The 19,111-nt window shown below is 41.5% G+C and overlaps 2 protein-coding genes across 2 annotated transcripts; both read right to left on the bottom strand.

The window, feature by feature from the left end:
• Window positions 1-1,662: 1,662 nt before the first annotated feature.
• TARS1 (threonyl-tRNA synthetase 1) lies at window positions 1,663-16,368 on the bottom strand. Its single transcript, XM_057380161.1, has 19 exons — window positions 16,298-16,368; window positions 15,942-16,022; window positions 14,896-15,086; window positions 13,751-13,874; window positions 12,552-12,673; window positions 12,213-12,330; window positions 11,499-11,563; window positions 11,341-11,419; window positions 10,640-10,786; window positions 9,630-9,728; window positions 8,780-8,946; window positions 8,123-8,285; window positions 7,896-8,033; window positions 7,137-7,214; window positions 5,351-5,451; window positions 5,134-5,238; window positions 4,386-4,458; window positions 3,543-3,657; window positions 1,663-2,910 (listed from the first exon to the last, which is right to left on the bottom strand). The coding sequence occupies exons 1-19, from the start codon at window positions 16,316-16,318 to the stop codon at window positions 2,762-2,764; spliced, it is 2,136 nt and encodes a 711-aa protein (XP_057236144.1). The 5' UTR covers window positions 16,319-16,368; the 3' UTR covers window positions 1,663-2,761.
• Window positions 16,369-16,907: 539 nt separating this feature from the next.
• On the bottom strand, window positions 16,908-18,416 carry LOC130581826 (threonine--tRNA ligase 1, cytoplasmic-like). Its single transcript, XM_057380165.1, has 3 exons — window positions 18,343-18,416; window positions 17,987-18,067; window positions 16,908-17,131 (listed from the first exon to the last, which is right to left on the bottom strand). The coding sequence occupies exons 1-3, from the start codon at window positions 18,361-18,363 to the stop codon at window positions 16,922-16,924; spliced, it is 312 nt and encodes a 103-aa protein (XP_057236148.1). The 5' UTR covers window positions 18,364-18,416; the 3' UTR covers window positions 16,908-16,921.
• Between the last annotated feature and the right edge of the window lie 695 nt (window positions 18,417-19,111).

Here is a 19,111-nt window from a genome sequence, read left to right as displayed (position 1 = left end):
ATTTAACAATGTTTGATTTAAATATGACAGTGTTTTAATAAGAATCAGTGACAAGGTACACTTGATTTTCGCTGCACAGAGAACAGGGTCAGGCAGAATTGTTAGGGAGACCCTGTTTGCCATTGAGTCATGAGGTTCAGGAAGGATCCCCTTGCATTTGGAACTTCTGAGGGGAGTCTAGGTGCAGCTGGGTCCAGGCTTAGTCCCAGACTCAGGCAGTGGTTTCTGTCTGGAGGGTCACATGTGCACGTATCATTTAGGCAATATTTAAGTTTAGCATGCTGTTTATCACTTGCTGAGAACYTGTTGGAGCAAGGATTCTCCCAGCCTCGAAGAATAACCTTGAGCAGAGTCCTTACTCCAGGGGWCATCCTGGCATGCAGCCTACTGCCATATAAAAGAGCCCAACAGGCCTTCAGCTGTCATCCATTTATGGAATAAGACAATTGACTCACACTAATATTTGCATACCAGACGTATCTGGGGCTGGCACATGCTCTACCAGCCTTCAGCTGCTGAGGAAGRTTTACAGCCCTTAACTGCTGTGGTGCTGTCTGTATGCCAGAAGCAGCCATCAGGAACCCTGTWGAAGGCTGGAGGAGCACAGCCTCAGGGCCAATTTTGCTGCTGTGCACATCCACAGATCTGGCAGCTGGAGAACTCAAACCAGCAGAGAGCACACGTGTGAGTGGYGCTCCAGTGCAGCATTGCACTGACCCACATTCGGCAGCACACACCTCAGCTCTGTCACCACCCTGCTGGAGCTCTGAGCTCTGCTGAACTGGACCCTTGGGTGGTTTCTAGTAACATAAGCATACAGGACATKTCTGCTGTTACATGGGTATTTAAGAGCACAAGCTCAGTAAATGAGGCTGCTGTAGAGGGACAGCCTCTCCACAACTGACACCTGCTGTGCCAAACACAGCAGCGGCTGCTGCTTTACAACACCAGCTTCTCATTCCTCATTACCCTGGGCAGCTTCTGGTCACTTGAGTGCTGGCTTGCACAGGGCCCCCCAAAAGAGGAGAGCTCTCTGAAAATCAACAAATACACTACCGGAAAGGCAGTTTGAAGCACAATTTCTCGAGAGAAACAGTGGCTCCTTTACTCTGGGAGCTGGTATCAACACTGCCTTTGCTTCACGAGTTGGGGAAGTTCTGCCCCAGGAGCTGATGTCTGCTTCCACTACAGTGACTGCTTGGGCAAGTCACTTTTGCACCTGCTGAAGTACAGCAGGTGCAAAATGCAGAAAATAACAACCCTCACTAAAGTAACTCTGAAAGCAGCAAGGCAGTGAAAAATCAATTTCCCCCTTTTTCCCCACAGCAGTTAGATGGAACCTTTATTCTCCATGAACAAAAGGAGAATGAAACAGATTTTGCTGAAAATTGCTAGGGTTACAGTCTGCTGAGTCTGAATTCACGAAGGGTTCAAGTGCTGATAAAATGTCACCATCACCCCTGAATAAAACAGGTGAGAAAAGGCAGAATGAAATGATTCTGGCCAGACAATAATGGAAATGGCAAGACATGGAGGTTTTCAAAAGGTGGTGAACCTGTCCTCAGAATGGTCTCATCTTCTTCATTCTTTTTAAATGAAGTGTTATCAAYCACCTTTTGAAGCTGTTCAGGTTAGTTAAGATTAATAAAACAGATGCAAGAAAACCTCAGACCAAGATTTTATTTTTTTTTGTCAGTGACAGGTATTTGCCTCTTGTTAACCAGATGCAGAGAAAAACCCCAAACCAAACCCAAAATCAATTTATGAGATCCCTCAGCAGTAAGATAAAAAGGGGTATTAATTGTGATGCCTTGGACTAGAGATTTGGAAAGGAAGTGTTCCACGGACGGGACTGTACCTATTAAACTGAAAAGTGGCATTTGTATTAAAGAAATAATCACGACCCTGTCAGTACATTTATGTTTGTGCTGTAACAGATGACTTTACTGTAATGACAGCTCAGAGACATGAACAGAAACACCCTTTGTTCCTAATACTACTGGTTTTCTTAGCTGCTTTGGCCCTACTATGCCCTACTTTTTCCAGACAGTGTTATCCCCTTTCTAGAGCTCTGAGGACTTTACCTGCAGAGCCAGCTGCCTTTGGAGAAGGGTACAGCAGGGTTTGGTTAGCAGCCCGGTGTCTGTGGCAGAGGGCCCTGGATTAGGAGTGCCACACCCTGGGAGCTGAGACACTGCCAGAGGCACCAACCACARTGGAGGCAGAAGGCTTCTGTTCATGTCCCTGTTCCTGTGACTGGGTGCTCTGGAGAGTAAATATACCCAACTGGTGAGATGAGACASAATGGCAAGGTATTCTTCTCTTTGCTCATGGAGACACTCCAGAAGCTGCTGCAGCACATGGATACTATGTGGATTCTTAAGCCTGAGGTCTATTGTTAAAACTTGCATGAAAAACACTTGTTATTCAAATGTATGTTATTCTCAACAGGGCAGTTAGAATGCAACAGATATCCCTGATTAACATTCAATTTTCCCTTGCAGTCACAGAAACTTATTTGATCTTGCTTCATCTGTCATTGGTTAGAAGCCAGGAAACTTTACTTCAATGTTTATGAAAAACTTGATTTTTTTTTATATAAAAAGAGGCATTTATGACTAAAGGAAGATCCCCATTAAAATGAGCAAGAGGTCCAAATGTGAATGTGAAATACACTTCAAATCTGGCTCAGAACAAAAACTGTGGTTAACTAAATTAGGAAAACTACAAATTCTTTTTATGCCAGGTAGACGAGATGGTGTTAAAATTCTTCTTCAGCTTGTCTKGAACGAGACCCTTTCAGCTGCAGCAGCCTCTCCACAGTGTCTGCAATGGTTCTTTCCCCGTGCACCTTGTTGTCTCGGGTGCGGATGTTCACTGTTCCACTTGTCTTCTCCTTTTCACCAACAACTAAAAACAACCAAGAGGCAAAGGAATTAATTACTTTTTCACAATTTTGTCAATGACTTGGAGGGTAGAGTGTCAAAGGCTCCTTCCACTCCARTGGATCCTAGACAGTTTTAAGGCCAATGCTAGACCCCCAGTTCACACGACAGGACTAATGTGCTGCTTCAAATCACAAACTTCAGGGTGAGTTTCTGATTTTCCCTGCATCACTCTCTCTGAAAGAGGTTTCTCTTATGCAAGCACGCATAGTTCACAATTGTGCCACTGAAATACAGTGAAAATGTATTTCTTTTGCTGGAGTWGGAATGAGAGCATGTATTATTGTGAGGATGGAAAATCATTTAAAAACCAAATTGCTGAAGGCCAAGAGGCTTCATGTCTATGCCCACATTGCTGAAAGAAGACAGCAAAAACCTTTTTCAAAAGTATCAATGCTTCGGGTCACAGTGATCTCCTTTCAGGGACAACTATACAAGCCAGGAATGCCTGTGATGTCAGCAGAAGAAGCTCTCTGCAGTGGAGACTCTTARGAGCAAATTGACCTAAAACACTGATTGCAACTCTCTGCCTTGCTCACAGAATGATCAAATCCTTCAACAAAAGGGTCAGCCAGTACAAGGTAACAAATACATTACCCAGAATAAAGTTATACTGCGCAAGCTGAGCGTTTCTGATCTTCTTGTTCAGTGTGCACCCAGGATCTACATCAACATCTGCCATAAATCCAGCAWCATGAAAGTGCTGCCTGACCTAAGGAAAAAAGTAATTAAACTTTTACGGTCACTGCAGGATATTCATGGCCATGAACTATTAATGACTTGCAGATTTAAACCCTTTCAGATTATTTGACCCCTAAAAMAAAGGCACAGTMATGGGTTCAGCCCTTGGAGATGAGWCCAGTTCAATAAATTGAAATACATCAGCTATCATGCAACTATATACACACAAAGTAAGTAAACARTGATGTGAACATCTAATGTTTGGACTGAATGGTGATTTGAGTTTGATAATGTAAAAGGCAATAGGATAGTACAGCTTACTGATKAGAGGAGATTTTTTTAATTATTATTTTGCAGACTATTTTATTTATATATAATGTACTTCAAAGAACTACAGGAAAAGGTGTGCTGGATGCTAAATATGCAAAGACTCATTTTCATCTTTCTTATTGCTCTACAAGATGCACATGACCATGGGAGACCAGAACCTGAAGAYAGATTTGAGTGAAAGAAAACTAAGTTTTCCAAAAATAAAAGTCTCACAAAGATCAACATTTGTAATTCACATAWCCAAAATCTAACATAGGTTATCTTTATGACAGATCTACAACTTCAGCAGCTAATTGTTGCTGTGATATAAAAACAACTCAATGTAATATGCAAGGACATGGAACACTTTTCTGAGATAAATACTATTAATCATTAATTTCAAATCAATACAATATACTGAAAATGAAGCSCTGAAACCATATACATCACCTTTTGAGCATATTCATCACACGCTGGTCCCACTGGTACCACCATTACTTGCTGTGGGGACAGCCAGAGTGGCCTTCAATAAACAAAGAAAACAAGTTTATATAGATTTCAKTATTTTTTTGGTATGAAAAATGTTTACAGTGAGGAATAAAATCYACAAAAGAGACTTTTAAAGCCAGCTGCATAGATTGGGTTCAGAGGTGATGACAGCCCTACACTCATTACAATTACTTCCCAAAAAGAACTGAGTGTCTGAAAAGATTGCAGCGTGGGCAGGAGCACTTGCTGACCGGAAGACTGATGTTGTGTTTTACAACAGACAACAAAGCCTAATTGATTGAGTTCATTACTAACTAAGCACAGGAAAACATTTACCTTTGAGTCTTGAAGTAATCAGAGGGGTCAGTCCCACAGGTTATTAACACAGGTAAAGTAAATCAACTACAGACATGGCTCTTTACAAGACAGTTCCCCTGCAAAGAATGTTGGGATGCATATGCTTTGGGCAGATTAGCAGTATGCTGCACCTCGATGAGCAGTATCGTGCAGAATCTACCATATCTTGAATCATTTCACRTCTGAGGAAGGTGGTTCAGAAGAAACTGTCCTTGTCCTGTGGTACTCCAATGGCACATTACCATAGCAAGCAAGTAGAACAAACAGACACTCCTGACTCTCTGGTACTTGAGGCTAATCTCTCTCCTACATAAAGTTTGCTCAAAATGGAATAACAACTTTTCAGTGTTACCATTTGCCTCCATAGTTCTCMGTCAGAATGGCGATCATTCTCTCCACAGACCCCAAGATAGCTCGGTGAATGATAACTGGTCTCGTCTTGTCATTGCCATCATGGCTGTAAAGAAACGCTTTTGTAAGTTTTTCTTCTTGATACAATCTTATGCCTGTAAGTATCACTGAAGTTAGATTGCACAAAAAAAAAAAAAATCACCAGCTTTTGTGTTTACCTGACAAAGGTGAGGTTAAATCTGACTGGCAACTGGAAGTCAAGCTGAATCGTAGCACATTGGTGGTAGCGGCCAATGGCATCYTTAATCTGAATGTCAATCTGAAAAACAAAAAGACATGAACTTCTACTACAGTTAAGAGACAAGAATTCCCCTTAGAAAGCAAATTCATTGTTTTAAGATGGAAATTTCACTCAATGCAGAGGAACTAAATGTAGTTTTTAACTGCGCAGTTTTACCTCAGCCTTCATTAAGCTTTCAGAGATTTGGAAGGTCTGATGCAAAAAATGTTAGACCTAAAATAGGGTGAGTAACTAGAGAGATAATGTATCAGGGGGAAATGACATTTAATGTCTTAGACTATATTTTGTGAGGTTCAGTCTGGGACTTTTATGGGCCTTTTCATTGAGTGAATACAGCAGAACATAAACATAGCAGAATTGAACATGTCTCTCCAAAAACGAAATTTCTTCAGCCTCAAACTGGCAARCTTACACTTCTTTATTACGCAGTATCTGAAGACTTTGCAGGTTATGATACAAATTCAGGGCAAGAACATGAGACAAGCATCTGTTACATAGTCCACTTACAAGGAGGAACTCATATTAGTAACACTTGTTCTGACCTATGTTCATTGCTTTGCATCTAACACTTAAATCTTGAGTACACTTACAATACAACTTAAAGAAGACTTATAGAAAACAGTAGAGTTATAGTGTCCCCACCTTCTTTATAACATTCTTCACTTGTTCTTCATTTTACCAGTATATACCAGGCTATATGCTGAGACTTTATGTATTAAACAAATAGATCAGTTTTAACAACTCAAAATCTAAATGTCTTTCAATTTCGCATCCAGAAATCAAAGTTTATCAGAGTTCAGCTAGTCACCAAAGAGTTTCTAATCAAAAATTATTTACACCCTAATTCAATTTCAAATCCAAACTGTAGGAGGAGCAAGTGTAAGGTTAACTAATGTTAAAGAATGTTCCTGTGTATTTGTCTACTTTCAATCAAATAAGGAAATTACTAACTTTTTGTTGTTATAACACATTTCACCTACAACACACAAACCAAAACTGATTCAATCAGCATATAAATACAGAAATCATAACCAGTTTACTGGATGGAATCACAAACAGAAATGTAGTGTGGGCATTTAGGGAAAGATTTAAAAGCAGTATCTTAATGCTCTGTGCTCTTATGTGCAGAGGTATTAATGAAATTTATAAAAAGCCCTACTTTTAGATGAGATTGTTCTTAAGAAACTTAACAAACTCACATAATCAATGCAAAGGGATTTTTAAACTACCAAAATCCCCTAGTAACTCAACAGAACTACAAAACTACACAKCTAAAGGAATAAAAATTTGTTTAACCAGTAAATTTACTTTTGTTTTTCTCTTGACTTTCATTTACTGCCAAAAGGATTATTTCTAATGCAGAAGATGCTCTGCTAAAACAGATSTTACAGTGCCACCTTGTGTTTATGTCATCCAGTAAACCAGTCAGTTGTGTTTGAACAGCTGATTAATAGTTTATTCATGTAGACTGGGTTTAATTGAGTGTTAAAACAGTTACAACTACGCGAAAACCATGATGACAGAGGATTATTTCTCTCTCAAGTATGTTAGAGTTTATATATCCGGAAATACAGAAAATTCCAGCCAGACGGCATCTTAAGATGGGATAACAAAAGAAAACCCCTTCTTCCTTATCCCAGATTTTTGCATTATCCAAACAGAATTAAAAACCAAATCCAGCTACAGTTTAGCACTGTACTAACCTTAGGTCCATAGAAAGCTCCATCACCAGGGTTTAACTCCCACTTCTCACCAAAGGCATTGAGGCTGTTTTCRAGTTGCTGGAGAAAAAGGACACATRYKCWSWGCTTCTTTCCATGTTACAGTATYCAGATCAACCTGCTYCTACAGATAAGGTGACACTACCAAATTCTCACTGCTTCTCAGTTACTGCTGAAACTTTATTTTCTGGAAAAGGGAAGTTTGGAAGAGTCACAGCTAAAAAAAATACTAATTTTGTCCAAATTTAAACAAACAAAATTAAAGCATTCATTTTGGAAGAAGCCAAACAAGCGTTAGCTAAGATGCAAGAAGCTTTCATGTTACATTCAAAGGCTGTAATTAATGTTGAGATTAAATCTGCCTTGGTACACCAAGGCAGATTCTTGCACCAAACGTCTATTCTTGCCCTATCTTCTCCCCAGAACTGTACCTACAGGAGCCAACCCCATCCCTTTCAGCCTCACTTGGAAGATGGTTTAAGTCTTGTAACAGGGACTGCCAGAACTGATTGTCTTCCTCCCTTTTTTTTAATTATCAGAAAAGACAAGGAGAGAGAGTTAATTTGATTCTGACATGGACACTGCCTCTATATTGATAGCAAACAATTTACAGCAGCAGACTGCACTGCAGTTATTGAAGTTATATTGCTCACGCCTTCACTGTACCTCCCAGAAGGCAGTATGTTCTTACAGAAGATGCAGCCTTGCATTCATTAAAAAGTTTATAAAACTACTGTTTACCTTTTCAGCTTGATTCCACACTTCAATATCTCCAAGGTACTTTTCAGGACGAGTGGAGAGATTCAGTTTAAACGAAAATCCAAAGACATCATACACAGAACGTAAGAACTCCAGACAGCTCTTTATCTCCTCTTCAATCTTGAGCACAATAGAAACAAAAGTCTCAAACATGGAAATTTCAGTTAATCTGATTTTAACACCCAGTTTCTTTCAGCAGCAGCCCCTACCTGCTCCATAGCACAGAATATGTGAGCATCGTCCTGCTGGAACCGGCGCACTCGGGTGAGTCCTGTGAGAGCTCCGGACAGCTCATTGCGATGCAGGACACCAAAATCTGCCAACCGCAAGGGCAGCTCACGCCACGACCTCGGGCGATGGTCAAACATAAGGCTGAAGGAAAGGTTTATTACTTAAAGCTCACTGAGAACCAAAATTCTGCAAAGAACAGCCAGTGAAAAGCAGCCAGTGATGAAGCACATGCCCRTAAGTCCAAAGGTGTAATTTGGATAGAGCAATCAATCTTAACTAGTTTTGTCAAGAAAATAATCTCTTTTTATAGTTGACAGGCTCTCCCCTCCTCACAGAGAGGAGATAAAGCAGCTCCTAAAACTGAGCATTAAAAACTGAATGCCTGAACTACCACAAAATTGACAATGCCCAAGTAATGATAGGGTCACTCTAATGATGGAAAAATTACATTTCTCGGTGTATCAAGTAAAGAGGGCATGTACACAKCAATACATATAATTACATCATTCCTGACAGAATGAATAACTGAAGGTAGCCTTCCCTACAATTACACAGGCAATGGAGGAGAGTGGGTTTTGCTTCATTTTTTTTCAATCTGTATAATCTTTGGTATACTGAATTTGCTATGTACTTACCAGTGTCCAGGACAGTTCATAGGCTTCAGAGCAAAGATTTCTTTCTCCACTTCAAAGGAAAACATGTTGTCACTGTAGTGCTGCCAGTGGCCTGAGGTCATCCACAGCTTGCTGTTGAAAACATTTGGAGTGACAACCTCCTGGAATCCACGCTTTCGGTACTCGCTCTAGACCAGACACAGACATGAAATAACTGATACAGAAAACAAAGGCAAACACAGACTACAATCTGCAGCCATAAAAATATAAAAATGCTACCATACAGAAGTCCCACGACTTAGGAAGGGAATGGGAAAGACAAAATCCATGCCAAAATACATCCCTTCTACTAGCACCACCCTTCCCCCAAACAATTTCCCTGTAGTAGGCAAGAAGAACAAGTTTCCTCCCTGCAAGCAAAGCAGCAGTCTCTAATTACTCCATGACCCTTAACATATTACAATGCAGCCCAAACACAGGATTGTAATACAGGCTTTAAATATTAAAGCAGGAAGAACAGAATTTTYTTCCTACATATTTTTTCTAAACAATTAGTAAGTTTATTAAAATAAATCAATATGCATCAATGGAACAGCAGTTGTGTGAGCTTGGCTCTATGGTTAGCTGTCAGACAATTCATATTACAAAGCATCTTTATCACAGCTTTAACTGCAGGTATAAAATACTGACAAAACTTGCAGAGATTTTGACAAGAACAATTCAAGGAAACCAAGTTTCTTTAGTTCCATGGCTTACAGAACTAAGAGATAACTTGAAACGAAGGGATATTAATACCATTAAATGTAGTATGCTGTTATGCATTTTTTTACAATTATGCAGCATCTTCTAGAAGATTTCCAAAAGAACTTACCCGTATGAATTCAATTAATGTGTTATAAATGTAAGCTCCTTTTGGCAAGAAAAAGCAGCTACCAGGGCTGAGCTCATGGAAGAAAAACAGTTCTTGGTCCTGCAGGAAAATAATACTTTAAACCTTAGTATTTGCACCCTATCTTTTTCAATTGACATTCACAAATGAATTGCTACTGACTGGGCATCACTAATCCAGAGTTTCAAAAAGAAAACCATGGGGGGAAAAAGCAATATCCATTAGGCCAGATGCATTTGCACCAGTATTTTTATGTCTGTCAGAAGTTACAGGGAAGGAAATTGTTCAGTTTACTCTTTCACTGTTACTGATGCACCAAAACTTTACTGTAACTCCCAACTGTRCCCCCACAACTATCTCTGTACATTGACAAGTGAATGTTTAGTTGTGCCTCTGCAGCTCTCTAAATATGTGCACATGAATTGAATGCGCAGATAATGAACTATAGCTGGTTAATGTGACAAACTATGCACACCTAAAATCTGCATATGGGGAATTTCTCAGTATTTTGCCATGATGTACTAGCAGCAGACGTTTTAACTTGGTTTATAAATAGTGGTTATCTCACAGGGGCATCCATCTAGAAAAACAAAAACTCCAAAACCAGCCAACCAAAAAACATAGCWATATATTGCAGATTCTGAAATGACACAGAAGGAAAGAACTGCGTGAACAGGTCACAGCAAACTGCGTAGGAACTAGCATTGTCTGCAGACTGGAACATTCATGTGTTGCAGAATGAACTGTTTACATTCTGTTCTGATTGATCTGTGGAATAGGGATGCCATTGTGTTTAAAATAAAAAAAAAGTTATTCATTTTAGAACTTCGATGCTCAAGAGAAAAGTAATTGACTTCACAATTCAACTGAAAATAAAATTGGGTCCCACCTTGGTTGTAGTAGCCAATATAGGCTGTCTTCATGATAATTTCAATTAAGGGGCTACATCCACACAGTGCTTTTGAAATAAATTACTAAAATAGCTGTCTCACCCGTCCAATTTTTCGGTGATCTCTGCTTTTAGCCTCCTCCTGGAATTTCTCCCATTCCTTCAGCATTTTTGTATCTGGGAATGAAATTCCATAGATCCGCTGGAGGGACTCCATATCTGCTTTGCCTTCCCAGTAGGTAGAAGAATTCTGTATTCAAAATACAAATGAAAGATTGAAGAAATAGAGAAGCCTACAAATTTTACTACCAGTTCCTGCCACRAAAAGGTATGCAATTATTAATAAATCATTAATGTGGAACAACTAAGGCATAAGGGGCATTTTAATGTGAAATTCAGAGCGCTGATTGGAAAAAATCCTGAAAGGTGAATGCAGTAAGTAAAAATGGTTTGGGGCTCTCATCTTTTTTAAAAGCCTATTTGTTCTGTCTGTAGCTATCCTATTGCAACTATTTATTCACTAAGAGCTATAATCATCAGCTGAGCAAAAACTACGAACTCTGATTAATACAGTTCTGCCAAACCTTAAGCCAAACTCACGCACCTGGACTGAAAGTGCAGGCCCTTGACATTTACCTGGATTTCACACCACGTGAATATCAATGTAGCACTTTCACAACTTGTGATACTCTGTTTTTGGCCAGGTTACCCATTATACATTACATTCCTGGCTAAGCCCAAAGACAGCAACACATCTGAAGTGTTGCAGGTAAAATACTTGTCTAAGGCAATTCCAGCACTTACCTTATGAATTTTTATGGTCTTTATCTTGCCAGTATGTCTGACATGAGGCCCTCTGCATAMATCTATCAGGGGACCACACCTAAGAAAAGGAAAGTGTTTATTTGGTATATTTAATCCTAGAACCATAAATTCAGTAATGCTATGATCCATGCAGTTACCTGTATACTGTAGTAGTTGGAGTATTGACCTTCTCATTCAGGATGCGACACTTGAATTTATTATACTGAGAAAAAAAAGCAGCAGACATACTTTTTAATTCCTTAATTAAGAAAGAGAAGTGGCYAACAGTTAAAATTATTTACAAATCTGATGCTATGTTACATCAAAATAGGACTGTGAAAGAGACAGACAGGAGGACAGAGCAGTAGTGGAGCAACCTGATGTTCTACCAGTGAAAATTCATTAATGTCTTTCTCAGGAAGGCCAAAAAGTTATTTGCAGTCAGATACTAGAGAGAAAGGGTCAGCTTTTAGTGTTGTTCGTTCTAGAAAATATTTTATGGAGCTTTCTGAATGCACCAGGACCATATGTAGTATCATCACTGACAAGTTAATACACCATAACAGCATACAAAATATATTGCAAACTTAGATTTCTGGGAAGTAAATAAAGAATGTGGCTTCAAAGGTTTTAGTTAGAATACCCCGGGGAAGAATGAGGATTGTCACAGTTCTAGAAAATCAGAATACTTGTTTCCAAGAACCTAAGAATTACTACCTTTTTTTTTAATATAAAAAAACGAGCTTCCAAAATCATCTTAAAAAGTTAATTTGATAGACTTTCCTCTACCAMTAATAAAACACGCACTTAAGTTACAAATACTTAACAGACTAATTACACAAGACTAGAAACAACCTTTGAAAACAGCCTACCTTAAACATTTCAAGCAGTGTTTCCTTCTTAACTTCCAGTCTTTCAAAGGCTTGTTTTTCCTTCATTATCTTTTTGCATAATGTTTCCAAAGCAGAGAAGTCATTACTTGATACACCCCTAAAATAAACATACAAAAATAAGTAATTTTTGCTTTCGTTTGCAAAAAAGAAAATGATCATGTGATCCAGGTGCAATGCACWAAGTTGCAGTTGGGATGCCCTGCAAAAACAAAGCCATCTGCAGCACTATGTATGACTTTGTTCTAGGAACAAGCACACAGCAGAAATTTTGCTGTGACAGCCACCCGCAACTTCTAAAAGAGAAAACAAAAAACTTACCCTTCCTCAAGAAACATGTCATAATAAAATCCATTTTCTATTGGTGGGCCATAGCACAAGCAGCCACCATAGATTCGTTCCATGGCTTCACCCATTATGTGAGCACTTGAGTGCCAGTAGACCTAACAGAAATAAAAAAATAAAGGATCAGTCTGAATATACACAATGCATTCCCAGTTGTTTTAATTAAAACCTTTCCTGAAATGCTTGCTTTTAAGGATACTTGATGCAAATCACACGTTAGAGCAGTGCACAAAACGGAAGTGACCTGCCCAGGAGCTCGCTAATCCTAGGAACCATGTTTCCAAAAAGCAGCATTTCCACTGGAAAACTGTTTACATTCTGGTAGCAAACAATTCTTACTTTCAGCTATTGCTAAATTTGTGCAATTATTGACAAGAAGTCAGGAAGCTAATTCAGAAACCTTTTTTTCTATAAACTTTCATCAATCAGATCTGCATAAACATCAAAAAATGTGCTTTCAACAGAAGGCTGTGGTTCTAATCCAGAGATCTTATTCATGGGAAATKCTGCWMACTCTATCTTGTAGTACACTTGATGTTCTGACAAAACTACATATCTTAAGAGTTAATCTATCTTGGTTAGCAGAATTGTGACTGAAATAATAAATTGAAAGCTGTCATTTAGGCAGTATGAAAACCCTAGGCTTAAATGTACGACTTCTGTGATGAGTAGACTGACAACTTCTTGTACCATCCAATTTTTTTCTAAAGACAATATTCACAAATTTATTGGCTGTCCATATTTATCTGATTGAGCAGCCAAAACTAGATACTTTTACATTCACAAAAGAAAAGAGCAGTCTACTCAATACTTTTATGATTCTACATCAAAAATACTTTTGTATTCAGTTTTGTTCCCAAAATCAGGGCTGAAGATGTCAGTTCCAAAGACCTTCTTTACATTAACATGAAGGCTGTAAATGCAAAGTTTTAACAAGAACTTGAAATGAACTACAGAAACTGCAAGCAGACTTGGCTAAAAAAGTACACAGCAGAGTGAACATTATCTGTAGTACCACAATCCCTCTGAAAAAGACCCATGAGGAAATGAAGATGTACCTAAATGAGAAACCTTTTCTCTTCATGTTCTGAACACAGTAAAGATAAAAAAAAAACTGCTAGAGGCTGAGTTATCATAAACCTGAAGGAAAATATGTTTTGGTAAAAGACACTCACTGCTTGAGCCTCTTCATCTTCGAACTTAAGYAGCTCCAAGGAACAATCCTCCTCCAAAGGACGGTCTAGATCCCAAACCACCTTGTTCACTTTAGCAATAACCGTGTTGTCAGCTAATCCCTGACTGTAAAACAAATACAGAAATAAAATGATAAGAAAGTATATTGTATTTTGAAATCAGCAAGCAGAAGTYCCCCAAATTTATCCTCCAGTTTGAATAAGACTTCAGGAGTGCTCRGAGTGGATATAATGTCATAAAAAAAAATCCAAATAAATGAGCAGTTTCACCAGTCCTGAACATTTATGAAAAATCCTACTTGTATTTTAAGGATATGCGAAGAAAACTGTGCTATGTACTTAACATTCACACACAATGACTAAGAGGCAGCAGCCTCAAAATACCGACCTGACTTCACAATCCTATTGCAATATAAGACAGAACTTCTCTCCTAAAGTTACCAAATACCGTTTAGCTGCAGTAGCTCTCCTGTTTGTATCCACTAGGCAAAATACCCTTTTCTTGATCCCAAATCATAAAAGCAAAGAAGGTTCCAATGATATGGCATGTTATTATGGAGAGGGAAAAAAAAGGGTATTTCACCTTTAGGAATCACCCAATCTTTGTAATTTTAATTGTCAGGGTGTTCACTGTGGATCCTTCAAAAATACTCCACAGCAGGTATGAATAACCTGGAGATATTAAATGCTCTTTTTAATATGTATCTCACATGCAAAAAAAAAGTGAAATGAGTAATACTCATATTGTTAACTTTCTCTGCAATCAATTGAAATATAACCCAGATGTCATCTTCCTCAAGTCAATGCCAACTGATTTGCAGTGCTAACATTTAACCTGATCACTCATTTTCAAATCACTTCTTAACGCAACAGCAGTACTTGCATGGTAGAATAAGCTACTAGGATGTGTCTAAAAGATCTGTTTTATTTTTATTTTAGAAACTGTATCTTCATAAGGCAAAAGAAAATTGCGCTCCAAAACTAAAACCTTACTGGTTACTGTCAGTTTATTGTATAAAGATGCTTTAAGATGATTTGAGATAAATGACAAGGATGTTATATGTTACCCAGCCCCTTAAATCCACTGTCTGAAAACGATTGTGTAGTATCACAGAACACAGACATACCTAATGCCACAGGCAATTTGATAAGGAGTAGTCTTCCAAGATTCAGCATCAACCTGCTTGCCATCAGGTAATGTCACTTTAATGGGTTTACTGTCATTTGCAGCTCTTTCTGCAAGGAGTGCATCATGCTCAGCCTTAAGTTTATTGTACATCTCTAAACGCTCATTGATAAATGCAGGCCAGGGACTCAACTATACATAGTAAAGACAAAGGAAAATTATTAAGAGATTATTAATCTGACAGCACATCATGTCAAGAATGCAAACACAACTGAGACACTTTTCATAAGCAGCTGACAATACATGTATGTCCAATATCTAACAAATAATCAAATTATTTTGGGTTATATAGTATTGATTATGTCACAACATTGTAATGCTTCAGCTAAATGAAATCTGTACCACTGTACACCTCTTCAATAACTCACATGTTACCAAACAACTATATAATCTATTAAACACCTGTTTAATAAGCTACACAAGGACAAAAATTAACTAGAAAAAAACTGTAAAAATTCAATGCAAAACCAGATTTTTCTTACTGAGTTGAAAAGCTGCGGGAACTCTCTAGTCTGAGCCACCCAGACAGGAACTAACTCCAGTTTAAACACGTGTAATGACGTCAGGACCATCCGGCTGGGCACAGCCAATTTGCACAGCCATGCACTTGGCTCAGGACTGCTAGTGACTAGCAGCTGGCCCTCCGTGGAGTCAGAGGGATCTGTGTTTACCCACCACGAAAACGAAAAAGACGAGAGCGCGTTATGCAGGCTTTCTTCACCTGGGAGATCCGCAGCCTGCCTCCCGCCGCAAAGGGGCACTGGGAAAAGCATCACCAAGCCCAGCGACGGGAATCTGAGCTGGTTTCCTACCCCATCAATGCAATTTAGTGTAAAAAATAATGGCACTCCACGCAAGCTGCCGGAGGTGTAACTATAGCGCCTGATAAAACACTCCAAAAGGATAAACTGTAGCAATGCCGGCGGAGCTCAGGGCAGCAATGAGCCCACCGCATCCTTCCACCCCCGCGGCCGAGGGGCTGCTCACCTCCGACCGACCGCCATCGCCAGCCCCTTCCTTCATCTTCTTCTTCCCGCATTCGGCTTTCTTCTCTTCCCTGGCGTCCACCTGCAGAATGCGATCACCATTCAGTCATATCCCAGCCCGCTTTAACTCCCCCCTGCCCCACACACCGCGGAAAAGACCCGAGCCCCTTGTCCCGCAAAGCCACAGCCCAACTCCCTGCTCCTTCACCCTGGGGCACATCCCACCGCCCCCCGAAGCGGCGGAAACCCTCGGGAAGAGGCCCAGCTGCCTTGGCCGCCGCCCCCGCCCTGCGGACAGGACTGCCCGCCCTGCCGAGCCCCGGCGCGGGGCGAAGGAGCCGCTCGGGCCGGGCCCACCTGGCTGTCAGCGCCCGCCATGGCTGCGCGGAGCCGCCCGGGAAGGGGCGGGCACGGCCCGGCGCAGGCGCTGCTCGGCCCGCGGCTGATGCAACCGGGGCGGTGTGTGGGCCCGCCCGGCCCCGGCGGGGACANCAGGGTGTTCACTGTGGATCCTTCAAAAATACTCCACAGCAGGTATGAATAACCTGGAGATATTAAATGCTCTTTTTAATATGTATCTCACATGCAAAAAAAAAGTGAAATGAGTAATACTCATATTGTTAACTTTCTCTGCAATCAATTGAAATATAACCCAGATGTCATCTTCCTCAAGTCAATGCCAACTGATTTGCAGTGCTAACATTTAACCTGATCACTCATTTTCAAATCACTTCTTAATGCAACAGCAGTACTTGCATAGAAGAATATGCTACTAGGATGTGTCTAAAAGATCTGTTTTATTTTTATTTTAGAAACTGTATCTTCATAAGGCAAAAGAAAATTGCGCTCCAAAACTAAAACCTTACTGGTTACTGTCAGTTTATTGTATAAAGATGCTTTAAGATGATTTGAGATAAATGACAAGGATGTTATATGTTACCCAGCCCCTTAAATCCACTGTCTGAAAACGATTTTGTAGTATCACAGAACAGAGACATACCTAATGCCACAGGCAATTTGATAAGGAGTAGTCTTCCAAGATTCAGCATCAACCTGCTTGCCATCAGGTAATGTCACTTTAATGGGTTTACTGTCATTTGCAGCTCTTTCTGCAAGGAGTGCATCATGCTCAGCCTTAAGTTTATTGTACATCTCTAAACGCTCATTGATAAATGCAGGCCAGGGACTCAACTATACATAGTAAAGACAAAGGAAAATTATTAAGAGATTATTAATCTGACAGCACATCATGTCAAGAATGCAAACACAACTGAGACACTTTTCATAAGCAGCTGACAATACATGTATGTCCAATATCTAACAAATAATCAAATTATTTTGGGTTATATAGTATTGATTATGTCACAACATTGTAATGCTTCAGCTAAATGAAATCTGTACCACTGTACACCTCTTCAATAACTCACATGTTACCAAACAACTATATAATCTATTAAACACCTGTTTAATAAGCTACACAAGGACAAAAATTAACTAGAAAAAAACTGTAAAAATTCAATGCAAAACCAGATTTTTCTTACTGAGTTGAAAAGCTGCGGGAACTCTCTAGTCTGAGCCACCCAGACAGGAACTAACTCCAGTTTAAACACGTGTAATGACGTCAGGACCATCCGGCTGGGCACAGCCAATTTGCACAGCCATGCACTTGGCTCAGGACTGCTAGTGACTAGCAGCTGGCCCTCCGTGGAGTCAGAGGGATCTGTGTTTACCCACCACGAAAACGAAAAAGACGAGAGCGCGTTATGCAGGCTTTCTTCACCTGGGAGATCCGCAGCCTGCCTCCCGCCGCAAAGGGGCACTGGGAAAAGCATCACCAAGCCCAGCGACGGGAATCTGAGCTGGTTTCCTACCCCATCAATGCAATTTAGTGTAAAAAATAATGGCACTCCACGCAAGCTGCCGGAGGTGTAACTATAGCGCCTGATAAAACACTCCAAAAGGATAAACTGTAGCAATGCCGGCGGAGCTCAGGGCAGCAATGAGCCCACCGCATCCTTCCACCCCCGCGGCCGAGGGGCTGCTCACCTCCGACCGACCGCCATCGCCAGCCCCTTCCTTCATCTTCTTCTTCCCGCATTCGGCTTTCTTCTCTTCCCTGGCGTCCACCTGCAGAATGCGATCACCATTCAGTCATATCCCAGCCCGCTTTAACTCCCCCCTGCCCCACACACCGCGGAAAAGACCCGAGCCCCTYGTCCCGCAAAGCCACAGCCCAACTCCCTGCTCCTTCACCCTGGGGCACATCCCACCGCCCCCCGAAGCGGCGGAAACCCTCGGGAAGAGGCCCAGCTGCCTTGGCCGCCGCCCCCGCCCTGCGGACAGGACTGCCCGCCCTGCCGAGCCCCGGCGCGGGGCGAAGGAGCCGCTCGGGCCGGGCCCACCTGGCTGTCAGCGCCCGCCATGGCTGCGCGGAGCCGCCCGGGAAGGGGCGGGCACGGCCCGGCGCAGGCGCTGCTCGGCCCGCGGCTGATGCAACCGGGGCGGTGTGTGGGCCCGCCCGGCCCCGGCGGGGACAGGGGGACGGGGAGGGCGCGGTGGGGCCGTACGGGGCTGTGCGGGTGAACACGGCCCGTGGCGGGCTGAGGTGGCTGAGGTAGCCCCGGCTCTGTCCGCGCCTCTGTCGGCGGGAGCGGGACCCGGCGCTCGCACAAGCGCGCTCCACTCCCTGTCGCGGGAAGAATCACAGAATCAATTAAGTTTAAGAGATCCCCGAGATCTGCGAGTCCGACTTGTGACCGAACGCCACCTTGTCAAGTGTCAAGTAGACCACGGCCCAGAGTACTATGGCCAGTTTTTCCTTGAACACCTCCAGGGACGGTGACTCCACCACCTCCTTGGGCAGCCTGTTCAGTGTATAATCATCCTTTCTGTGAGGAGATTTCTCCTAATATGCAGCTTTAACCTCCAATGATGCAGCTTAAGACTGTGTCCCCTTGTGCTGTYACTTGTTCCCTGGGAGAAGAGGCCGATCCCCACCTGCCTACACCGTCCTGTCTGGCAGTTGTAGAGGGTGACAGTCCCCCCTGAGCTTCCTTTTCTCCAGGATAAACACCCTGAATAGCAGCTCCCTCACCTGCTCCTCATCAGAGCTGTGCTCCACACCCTTCACCAGATCCACTGCCCTTGTCTGGACACACTCTGGCACTCAGA

This window comes from Malurus melanocephalus, unplaced genomic scaffold (assembly GCF_030028575.1).
Source record: "Malurus melanocephalus ecotype Western Australia unplaced genomic scaffold, MMel_1.1 scaffold_438, whole genome shotgun sequence".
In the NCBI taxonomy this organism is placed as follows: Eukaryota; Metazoa; Chordata; class Aves; order Passeriformes; family Maluridae; genus Malurus; species Malurus melanocephalus.
Note: the sequence above shows the minus strand (reverse complement) of the source record. Positions and strands in the feature narration are given on the sequence as shown.